We start from the raw sequence: 11,351 nt of genomic DNA, 5'->3' as shown, positions 1-11,351 counted from the left end.
TTTGGAAGCAAGAATATAGGTGGTAGTGTTGTAGTAGTTGACGACGCCGAGGAGATGTCGAGGCCAACAGATCGAGGTTGGGTTTGTTTGTGGGAAGGGAAGGTGCATGGGAGAGGACGCTCAAGTTCAGATCGAAGTCGCGTTCAGAACACGCGGGCAGGTGAGGCTACTTGTACTCCCACGGGAAGGCAAGATTATTTCAAGTGAATATTTTGGGTGCCAATCAGGGCCACTGCAGCCGTGTCTCGTGAGGACGGATCGGTTCAGTTTCGACGCACTGGTGAATGGGCCCACGTTTGGTTGTGTTGTGTTGTGTTGTGTTGTATTGTTCTGCCGTGCCATGGGGACGCAGCATGGTTCCCTTGAGCGCTCCGTCTCGTCCACCCCTTTCACCTCACCTTTGGGGTGCATCTTACAAAATTCGCAAATCACGATGCTCTCCCTTCCACTACCCCAGCTCTTCGCAGCTCTTCGCAGCTCCTCCAAGCTCTTTCCTGGCCCGTGCAGACGCCCCACAGCGCCCACAGCGCCTGCAGCACGCCCGTCCAAACACTAAATTCTCCCCGCTTTGCGCTAGGAGGCCTCCCCTGTCCGAATCCCCTGCCCAGGACTCGGACCGATTATTCGACATGGGGAGCACGCCAGCCAGTCCGGGGCAGTCGCAGGCGGAGGCGTGACCATGGAACCATCAATCCATCCATCGCCGCTCATCAAAATGGTACGGGATTCCTGTATTGTATGGAAAGGAGAGGACAGAGCCAGGTGCAGGCAGACACTCTCTAACCTCTGTTTACTTCGTACCTCCTCTGCAGCTGGAACGCTTCACGTTGCGCTGAGCGCTCCGTTTCCTCCTCCTCCTCCCGCTGTACCATCGATATGCATGTTTGGCAGAGCTGATATTTTGGATTAGCAACTCCAGTAACGTTGGTTTCTGCACTCAACAAACGCTGCTCAATGAGGGGTGGACAGGCCACAAGCACCTGCTCTCCTCAATGTCCCCAAAGCTTCGCACTCATTCAGTGACCAATACATCGTCCCACTCTGGTTTACTGTAGTCACTGCTCGATCTTCGGGTTCCTCGGCAAGGCTGACTTTCGAGTTGAAGCTCTCCTTGAGGGAACGCTTGCCCGAAATAGAACTTAGACTTGAAGCCCACCTTCTAAGAACGCAACAGCAACATGCAAGAAACATTAACTTTCCTCCAATAGCAGATTTTGTATCATGATTTGACCGATTAGCAATCCCGGATTCAAGATCTAGAAGATACATATGGCTTGCAGCCTTCTCGGATATCTCGCCGTGTCTACTTCTCTGGACCACTCCACTCTCCACGTCAATGGGCTCCCACCGAAGAGGCTCCGAGAATATGGAGTCGAGTGCAGCTGTAGAGCCGTTAGAACCCCCTTTTTTTTTTGCATCATTGGCCGAAGCCTTCTACAACTGCTTACAGCACATGTGAACGGGACGGATCCGGTTGTCGCTCGAGAATCGCAACCATTGATCACCTGGACCATTCACTTAGGGCAATCTTCAGCCCGCTCTTGCAGCATCAATTTTTCGGAAGGCTGCCACCGGTTTAGCCTCGATTCCAGAACTCTTCGATCACTGAATTCAAAACCAATTAATCACCGTTTCAATGGTTTCAGCATTACGGGTTGCACAGCTGGAAATTAAACGCCATATTGAAACTGGCGAATAACTGGTCGAGCATGGAAATTGGAAAGTCTAGCCGCGTCTAGCCTTTTGCATATCACCACAGGAGAAAATCTTCCGAGATGGGGACGCGATGTGGAAAATTCTTTGTCCATGAGGACTCCGGAGTATGACTCCATGATGAGCTGACATTTAGTTCCATTGTGAAAACTTTTGTATTGTTAAGATTGAAAAAGAGGACCGAGAAAAGACCGTTACATGTTCCCAAACGGAGGACATACTTCGTATGTGGCTGCAACTTCGCCGAGATGCCGTGCTATCCAATGCAGAAAGCCTATGGCCGTCCGACTTTGACTCTCCGAGGTCCTGTTTGGTGATCCAATAATGTTGGTTGGGAGCGTGCCGCTGCTTCCCGCCGTAAGCCAATGTTGCATACAGGAAACATAAACTTGGTTGTACACGTGCAGTGCGAGTGGTTACAACGAGTCCGATGGGCACAGCATGGAATTGGAGCTACAAGGAAGAGTACGAAAAAAAGATCCGACATCGTCTCGTAATTGGAGTTCCGATGCGCTGATTTAGGATGAAGCAAACTGGATCCAAATCCCTGGATATGTGAGATCTATTACCGAGCACAAGGTATTCAGGCTTCTCCAAAAGTGCATCTCCAAGACATAAACATCTGATAGATGTCTTCCAAACATGTCAACTCATCTCACAAATTCCAAAAGCTTCAGAAGTATCTCCTCTCAAAGCTACACGCCTTGATTCTGACCCAATGTCAGATTTTTCCGACACCGAGGACATCGCGAGGATACCGCCAAAACCCCACATCTCACCAGATCCAGTCACCCACTCTCACAGTCAGCTGAGCAACCGATGCTCACCGCGAAATCCTTCAAAGTCCGCTTCCCACCGTTCTAGAACCCTGCTCACGATACCAGAGGTTCTTATCGATCACATGGCTCCCAAAATCAACTTGTGACATCATACAGACCACCTCCTCCTCTCCTCGCCGTCCAACGACATCAAAATACAGTACGCGCTACTCCACTTGAGGATCCATTAGCCATTCAGTGCTAGCGAACTCCCGCGCCCTACCGCGACCCACCGGCCAAAGTATGGAAAAGTACAGGGTACAAGGCCTGGCTAGAGTGCAGCACGCTACGCATTTCGTCTGAGCTCGCCCGGAGCTAGCAAACTGTGTTCTGATCTTGGGGATTTCTCAGAGCAGGACTCCGTGGTGCCACTTCCTGCTCCAAACTCCCCCCCAAAAAAAAAGCAAATCTTCTCTTCAACGGCGACTAGTGAGACTGGGGAGAAGAGGAGACAGGGGTGCGCACTGCAAGCGCAAAGTGAAGATTGTCGTCACGCGTTTTTACCCCGCAAAATCATGGCGCTTGCGACGAATCGCAGCGCCGTGAGAGGTGTGTGGAAGAAACCCATGCATGTTGGTTGTCTCAGGTGGGAAGCCATCGAGAAATGGTGGCGCATCCGTTTCTCACCACCACCGCACAGGCATGCGAGATTAGTCAGCTCACCCCCTTATGGTGCCAGTTCCTTACGTACTCTCCCCGCCCCGTTAGGGCACCTCCTTGGCTAAGGAATTGCGTAAGGAACCGCACCAAAATCCTACACCATTTATTTGGGCTCATAATTTGCCCCAATTATTAGGGTATAGAATCTGCCCCAATTATTTGGGCTCAAAAGTCTGCCCTAATTATTAGGGCATATAACCTGCCCCAATTATTTGGGCTCAAAAGTCTGCCCTAATTATTAGGGTTAATAACCTGCCCTAATTATTTAGGTATAGAATCTGCCCCAATTGTTAGGGCTTATAATTTGCCCCAACTAGAAGGATAAATGATCAATAATATGCCTCTTGGCTATCTACTTGGAAGTTCTCTGAGTTGTGTAATGGGAGATGTGTGAACTGACATTGTTTAAGGTGGCCATGCACAATCCCCGGAAAGCCTCCCTCAAGTCGAAGCTACGAAGACCTGCAGGGACACAAAAGAGCAGAACACTTGAGGCACAGTGGTCGGCATTGTTCCATACCTGGGCTTCCTTGAATGGGCCCATGAAACACCAACCTTTCTGCTCCTGGGAAGTGAAGTTCTCTCCAAAGTACCAATGGTACTCAGATGCGCCTTCGGTGCCCAGATTCTGGCGAACATTAAGGGATTCAATCACCATGTGGATGACCAAACGTGGGGCTTGAGATGCTCACTTCGAGCAGGGCTATACGCTCATTAAGCTGTCAAGCTTCAAGCTCGGTATCGTGACATTGGGCTGTAAAGCGTGTGCACTTGTTCTGGGATGCAATCGAGCGCTTTGCTTGGTAACAGACTGCAGAACTTCTGTGGACAAAGTCGTCGAGTCAGCTTGATTGCAAGCAGACACGTCGGCTATAGATGTACTGCTTGAGCTCCTCTAGATCTTCTTGTGATCCTGTACTAGCAGTACACATGCCTATTGGTTAAACCCATTTAACTAACAACAAATCAAATCTTCAAAGAGCCAATGACTATAAACTTCACTGGATGAAGCAACGCATAGCTTTCATCCATCAAAAGATAAGAATAGAAGCCGTACGCGCACGGAAAAGCAGTAAACCCCACGTCCGCCCAGATGAACACCATCGATGCGGAGATGGACCCTGAAGCGAATTAAGCACCGCCCCAGCCCAATACAGAATTAAACACCAACCTCTCAGAACCCAAGCACCCCACTCACTTTCCACACTACAAGATTCTATCCACCTTCAACCATACTGTCTCCGGCCGTTCAGTACACCTGAGCGAACTTGCTCCTGGCTCTCAATTGTTCACCATACTTCCAGAGCGTGAAAATGCCAAAGAAGCAAGCAAACATCAGACCTCCGAGAAGACTACATCCCTTTCCAATACCGAGATTACCGAACAGAGGCTGCGCGAAGTGGATAGATCCACAAGCCACAGCACTGCGCAAGAAGGCTATCATAATACAATTAGCAAAAATGTGCTTTGACATGTCAACTGCACCAGAAAGAGGTAGCTACTTACAGTTGGCAGCAAAGAGACTTGCAGCATATCTTGGATAACTCATTGGTAGATAGATAAACACAGCCATGGTAATCTAACGAGCCTTACTATCTGCAGGCATCAACTTGGAGATGGCCAACTTACATTGAAAACACATGCCATGTAAAGAACAATCCCAATCGTAGGCGCAACCCAAGTGATATCTGCCCTCGCGCACCAGGCAAAGATGAAAATTCCACCTGGAGCGATAAAAGCAGCAATCACACCAGGTAGGAGTCGATGCTCCACAGATCCAATGCCACCTGCCATCAGGCTCTTCATGGTATATGGTTCATAGTGGAAATAGATGGTGGCAAGGTATGTGGTCACACCAAAGAAGCAGGCCACAATAATGCAGAGGAATACAACACCCATGATTCCAATAGAATAACCATAGATACCTCTGTAGACAAGTGGGAAGGATTCGAAGAACGAGTACTAGATGTCATTAGCAACATAGCCATAGCACAGATTATGCAACTCACAAAGATGCCATAAATGAGACCAGTATAGACATTGATGAAAGCAATCGAAGGATCCTGGATTGTCACCAAGAACGGCGTAGTCAAATATGTACCAAGCAGCTTCAGGAAATGTAGATTTCCCTGCTTAATTTCCGAGTCAGACCTGATATTCTCGTTGCCAGTTGATTTCCGCAGGCGTTTGGCGCGCTTCAGAAGAATGGTATCTGCATTCGTCTCGGGCAAGAAGCAGAATAGGAGAAGCCAGCAGAATCCACACATGATGAGTAGCTCATACATAGACCATCTCCAAGAGCTCAACGGCACAGAGAATCCAGACAGCAATGGACCAAGAGCTGGACCTGCCAAAGCAGCAACACCCCAAAATGCTAGACCATATGGGATCTTGGGGAATGACAGGATATCGCCTGCAGAAGCTCCGCCAGTCGCCAGGACAGGACCACCAAGAACTCCCTGGATAAAACGGAGAACAACCAGCCCGGGGAAGTTCGAAACTCGGCTTGTTACAGCGGTGATGATGATGAAAAGTGTCAAAGATGCAAAATATGGAATACTCCTTCCCATCCGTGGCATTTCCGACAGTGGACTGAAAAATAAAGGCCCGACTCCCTAGGAATTGTGAGTTATTTTTCCCTGCGCAAGGATCATGGCAACCTACATATCCCAAAACATACATCGACAACACCAAAGACGAAACTTCAGCGCTGACACCAAATATCTCGATGAAAACCGGCTCTGCTGGCGTAATGATGGCCGAACCAGAATATACTACAACCATTGTTACTCGAGGTCTGCCAATCTCAACCAAAAAACATACCAGAAAACGTAAGCAGACAGATCTGAAAATATGTGAAAGTTTTCTTTCCGGTGGACCAATTCAGCGGATTCTCAGGGTCCTTGTCGTCATACCAGCCCACAGTCTGATACCCATCATTTGGTGAAGGCCCAGGACCCGGTCCTTTCTCCACATCCGCATTAGACGACTCTGCCTCGTCCGTCCCCTCATTCTTCTCCACTGATCCATTCTCTTGCGCTTCAGTTGTTTGCTCCGCTACAGGCTCAGATTTGACTTCAGGAAGTTTCAATTGAAATCCTTCCTTCTCATCAGGGTAAGGAAATGACTCAGGTCCCAGAATCAACCGACAGATCTGGCCCAAGGGCGCATCGCGAATGATTGACATGACTGCGGCGAGATCTTTATTTTCTAAAGATAGAAGATAGTATTTTTTTGAGAATTGCATGAAGAAAGTTGAAGAAGACGAGGCTCAACGAGCCCTTCTAAGTCCTCCTCGCATTGGCCCGCTCGGTCCTATCTCCGAAAGCCGATCCCTTTGACTCATAAAGAAACTTTATGACTCCTTGTTACAGCTACTGTCACATTCCGCCCAATGCCCACTTTCTGCAGATTTCAATGGCTAGGAGTTGGAGCGAGATCTATACGGTAATAAGTGTTGGTTTCGGTCCTCGGCCGAGCACCCGAGCAAGATGTCGGTACTGGTCAGCGTCGCTAAAGTACCGAGACTAACCGTATTCGGCGAGGATGAAGAGCACGGCGAGCTCAATTAGGCATCGTCAGATACACGGTATCGCGATACCGATGCCGAGAAGACCGTCGGGTGATCCGTGTGGTCCAACGTGAGAGGGATGCAGATCTTTGTGGTTGCAACCGTGCACAGTTAGGGGTCCGCATGGCCTGTTCACTTCTTGGAAGGGCTCGTGTTGCCTATCAGGGCTATCTCTTCTGCCAAGAGAAGGCTTCACACGGAGTAGTGGAATTCCTTAAGTCTAAGGTTGTTGATTGGGTCGTCGACCGCCCTTGCATCGGAGAATTCTCGATGAGGCTTGGCGAATAGATTTGCCAGTAATGAAGTAGTAATGAAGTAGTTCAGAGCTCTTGAGGAATCTAGAGGGTTTCGAAGCACCGGATGAGTCTTTGAGATCTTTGAATCTACTTGTATTACTGTTATCGGGATTCGACACAAAACATCTGCCGTACCTCCATATCTTGGATCAATTCGTCTTCTTAGCTCCCTGCGTTATGACCTCACTTAGAATTTGGTGCTAGAATGCATGCAATTTAAGAATGTATGATTTAGATTGAAATGACTCGACTGCATCCGAGGTGCTTAAGGCTCTGCTGCATGAGTTTAATTGGATTGACTCGACTGCATCCGAAGTACGAAAAGCTCTGCTCGCCCATCAACAATTCTAGAGGAGCTCCACATTGTATCAAGCAACCTTCAGATAGCTTTCAAGTAGACCTGCACCCAGTGGGTTCTGGGCGACGCGAACCACCTACAAATCCAGCATAATCAGCATCCGCATCATATAACTAGTTGGACTCATTCAGGAGACACATACCTCGAACCGTTCGTTTGCCTGTTTCAATAGATTCTCAAACTCTCTCGCAGTTCTCTGCTTTGCACCAAGAGTAACCATCATCGTCAAATCGACTTGACGCAGATGGTGATCGACATAGCGAGTCGTTGAACCACTCTCTGGCAAAATAATATCATTGATCAGAAATGGTGGACCGGCATTACACTTCTCAAGCGCAGGAACCAGCGCACGGATGATACCAACGCAGTCAGAGCTATTGTAGTTGTGCAAGCACTGTCGGAGAAGAAAGGCATTGGCATCATGGACGGGCTGAGGTTCAAAGAAACTGTGTTGCTGGAATGTCACGCGACCTCCGAGGCTGGCGACAATGTCTTCTTGTGCTTGGGATAGCATCTTTGTCGAGACATCTTGTACGATGAAGCGCAAGTCTGGGAATTCCTGCAAAATTGTAAGTCTTTGTCAATTTTGGGCAAAAGCAATATAGTAGGGGAAATACCCGAGCAAGTCCGATTGATATGTGACCTGATCCACCACCGATATCCACTATTTTTCCATTCTTCAAGGAAGCCCAAGGAAAACTGCGGTGCAGTTCGGCAATCTGTCCGTTCACTTCAGGAATATCGTTAGCATTGTCATTCTTTGACTCATTGAATGGCAGGATCATGGAGGGCAACTGTTGAAATCCCAAACTTACTTCGTGACCAAGCGTCCATGGACTGAGCAAATCTAGCACCCTTAAGAGGATTCTGCTCATAGTACGCATACGTAGTGACCCCAAACCTGGTACGGAATGCAGAGTTCTCGGTGTCCGAAACATAAGCGAAATGTCTCCGGACAGTCGAATCGACAGTCGGTTTTAACCCGATTAGTAAAGCGGTAAAGCGTGTTTCAGCCACGCCCGCAGTGCTTATTATTCATATAATATTTTGACTCAAGATATAGTGACTTTAGTAGTGTTTGAGGCCGAATTTGCATCGGGCCAATATACTATTTACGTGCTTTCTACTATAATTTTATATAGGCCCTACTACTATAGAAAGGACATTTTACCGGGGGGATTAATAGGCACATCTCGCTTAGTACTATATATGCAAATCTAATATTTTTTCTCGGCTACCTATAGTAGCTAGTCTTTAATATAATTAAGTAGAAGCCATATATTGAAATCACTATTAGCTTCTGCTTTTTCAGAATCTAAGGTTCTTTTATTTCTACGATTACTTCTGCTAAAGTTATAGTGACGTAAAAAGGGGGTAAGTTAGGGGATATAGCGCCTGCTATAGGGCTCGCTTACTATCCTAAACCCCTTGCCCTCAGGGCACTATCTACTAGTATAATCTGTATATATAAAAGTATTACTTTTTAGTCGCCTTTATAATCTATTTTAACTAATTTTTTATTCTAGAATCGCGAAACTATATATACGCTTTCAGAATCTCAAATTTTCGGTCCGTATAATAATTTTCGGGCTAGGTATAGGGCACAGAAGGGGGGGGCCGATTACGCGAGCGGCCATTTTGGTAGGGGGTAGGGGGCTTAATTAGTCTAGTATACTTCTCGATTTAATATATGGAGGTATACCGGTAAAGTTATAGTTTTTAGTCAAATATATAATCGCATTAGTAAAGCTGTCTTTGGTTCTTATATATATCTTTAGTTCAGATTTCGAGTTTAGAAGGAATTTCGAAGCTTATCGCGCGACCATACAAACCCCCACCAAGTGGCGATAGTGCTAGAAAGCGCCGCAGAATCGAACCTAATCGGGTTAAAACCGACTGTCGATTCGACTGCCCGGAGACGTTTCGAAACATAAGGCGACCGGTCAAGCAGGGTTGATAACTCTGAAGCCGCTTTGAATATTTCGTCCATTCTAGAAGGTTGGTATCAGTATTGCTTGCTGCATGACGTGCTTCCGATCTCGCGCAGGACAAACTCACTGCATATGAGCCATGGCATGAAAATCCTTGTCTCTCGCCATCAGAGCAGACATTGCCGTGTGTCTGAACCTTCCGCTCCCACTACCCACTTCCTCAAAGATGCGATGAGTGGCCAACAAGCGAAGTACTCTAGCAGCTCGGTCCACATCCATCTTAGCCTTCTCTGCAATTCTTGCAATATGGATACCGGCGTCTTCTTTGCCTTGGATTTCTTTTGGCAACGGAACGTGGACGAAGAAGCCCCGTTCAAGTGCTATCTGTAAAGAGGAGAGATCATAATGTGAAAAGCACATTGTTCGCAAGGTGTTTCGCGGACCATTGACCAGACGCAACAGATCGAGGGCAGCGTCATTCAGGGAAGCTCGCAATGATTCATATTCCGGTGTCGTAAGCAGCACACTCGCTACAGAGGTGCTGAAATCTGGCTCGGATTGACCAGCTTCTGAGAGACATGCTGATATTTGCGAAGATAGTTCAGAGATCTGGTCGGAAAGCGAGGCAATGGATAGTTCGGCATTGCCAGACTTCGTTGACAACTCTCGATTCTTCGACGCTGGTTTGCTGGGGAAAAGTCTTGCTAGGAACTGAGGCAAAGATCCAACAGCAAGAATTGACAGGATCACGAAAAGAAAGGAAGCAGTGAATTGCGATATGAAGTCCATTGTGTAAGCGTGATGTTGTACAGGTTTGAGGAGAACGGATACTAACTAGAGGTAAACAGCTACCAACCCTCATAAATACTATTTTCTAGCTCGGAGAGCTTCCGAGAAACGGATGGGAGTTTCCCGAACGAAATATCGGGGATCTTACCGTGACTCAGGCTTACTGTTATTGCGTTGATTTCTATACTTAGACACTAGTAAATGTGGAAGTCGGTTCACAGCAAAGCCCCCCCGCCCCCCAACTTATTGGTGGTCACGATCTCAATTATAATAATTTTGACATCAGGAAGTTCAATTTCTATGTAGGAAATCTGTCTACTCTATGAAATAAGCTACCCTTAAACGTGGTTACTAAGAAATTCGTATCCTTTGAGAACTGCCTTCCATCCTTCTGATGCCGGGTTGCTGCTGAGATCACAAAAATGTCGTGCCCCTTCAACCAGCACCAGACCAGCCTCGACTCCCTCGCTCAGAAGTGCATCAAAGGTGCCTTGTGATTGTTCCCATGGAATCAAATCGTCATTGGTCCCGTGAATCATGAAGGTAGGTGTCTGATAATTCCCACGGACAATCTGTGCGAGCGGACTACAGGGAATAATCTCCTCCAAGGTAGGCTGTGGAAGAGCATTCCAGTTCTTCACCGACAATCCCGAGCTCTTCTTCTTGCTGGGGAGACCACCAATGATGACGGGCAGTATTTGAGCCTTCCAATTGATGTGGAGGACGATGCGGCAGCGTGGATCGATGCGTATACGAGGGTCAGACAGTGGCTCCCATGCACCGACAATTCCGTAATTGGTGATCTGTTTGATTTTTTAGGTCAGGGGATTTAGGAACTTACGGGCTTGTCTTGAATCGCTTCCAATACATCATACTGGGCTCCCGAATCTTCTGCGCCGTTTGGCTGAATGGGATGTCTCCACCCTAGTGACAAGTTAGCAAAGTTTCCCTAAACTCAATCAAGAAGATGGCCTTCTCACATTCGTCTTCATAGTTGGTCGGACAGTAGAAAGCCAAAATTGCCTCAGGTGGCCTCAAGACTTTTTGTGGTGCAGTCCATGCCAGTGACATTGCCAATTGCCCACCCGATGACCACCCAACAACAACAGCTCTCTCACCATCAATCTGGACGTCGCTCTGAAGTTTGATGTGTGGCAGCTTGGTTCTAGCCCATTCCAGAGCATCACAAACATCTACCATGCCTCCCTCGGCAAG

General features: G+C 47.6%; 4 protein-coding genes across 4 annotated transcripts; 1 reads left to right on the top strand and 3 right to left on the bottom strand.

Annotated features, from left to right (window-relative positions):
• Positions 1-115: 115 nt before the first annotated feature.
• On the top strand, positions 116-1,069 carry K444DRAFT_350029 (uncharacterized protein). Its single transcript, XM_024872095.1, has 2 exons — positions 116-718; positions 911-1,069. The coding sequence occupies exon 1, from the start codon at positions 285-287 to the stop codon at positions 675-677; it is 393 nt and encodes a 130-aa protein (XP_024739694.1). The 5' UTR covers positions 116-284; the 3' UTR covers positions 678-718; positions 911-1,069.
• A 3,371-nt stretch (positions 1,070-4,440) lies between these two features.
• Positions 4,441-6,378, bottom strand: K444DRAFT_525207 (putative MFS transporter; the record flags this gene model as incomplete). Its single annotated transcript, XM_024874425.1, has 6 exons — positions 4,441-4,628; positions 4,698-4,770; positions 4,821-5,153; positions 5,201-5,806; positions 5,856-5,965; positions 6,015-6,378. The coding sequence occupies 6 exons, from the start codon at positions 6,376-6,378 to the stop codon at positions 4,441-4,443; spliced, it is 1,674 nt and encodes a 557-aa protein (XP_024739693.1).
• A 906-nt stretch (positions 6,379-7,284) lies between these two features.
• On the bottom strand, positions 7,285-10,136 carry K444DRAFT_586124 (S-adenosyl-L-methionine-dependent methyltransferase; the record flags this gene model as incomplete). The annotated part of the gene is made up of 6 exons (XM_024877961.1): positions 7,285-7,492; positions 7,559-7,975; positions 8,034-8,146; positions 8,232-8,365; positions 9,357-9,407; positions 9,475-10,136. The coding sequence occupies 6 exons, from the start codon at positions 10,134-10,136 to the stop codon at positions 7,427-7,429; spliced, it is 1,443 nt and encodes a 480-aa protein (XP_024739692.1). The 3' UTR covers positions 7,285-7,426.
• Positions 10,137-10,238: 102 nt separating this feature from the next.
• On the bottom strand, positions 10,239-11,351 carry K444DRAFT_717710 (alpha/beta-hydrolase). Its single transcript, XM_024888411.1, has 3 exons — positions 11,117-11,351; positions 10,902-10,906; positions 10,239-10,840 (listed from the first exon to the last, which is right to left on the bottom strand). Exons 1-3 carry the CDS (start codon positions 11,334-11,336, stop codon positions 10,475-10,477), a joined length of 591 nt encoding a protein of 196 aa, XP_024739691.1. The 5' UTR covers positions 11,337-11,351; the 3' UTR covers positions 10,239-10,474.

The sequence above is a fragment of the Hyaloscypha bicolor genome (assembly GCF_002865645.1).
Source record: "Hyaloscypha bicolor E unplaced genomic scaffold K444scaffold_53, whole genome shotgun sequence".
NCBI classification, from domain to species: domain Eukaryota; kingdom Fungi; phylum Ascomycota; class Leotiomycetes; order Helotiales; family Hyaloscyphaceae; genus Hyaloscypha; species Hyaloscypha bicolor.
This window is presented reverse-complemented; position numbering and strand designations above follow the sequence as displayed.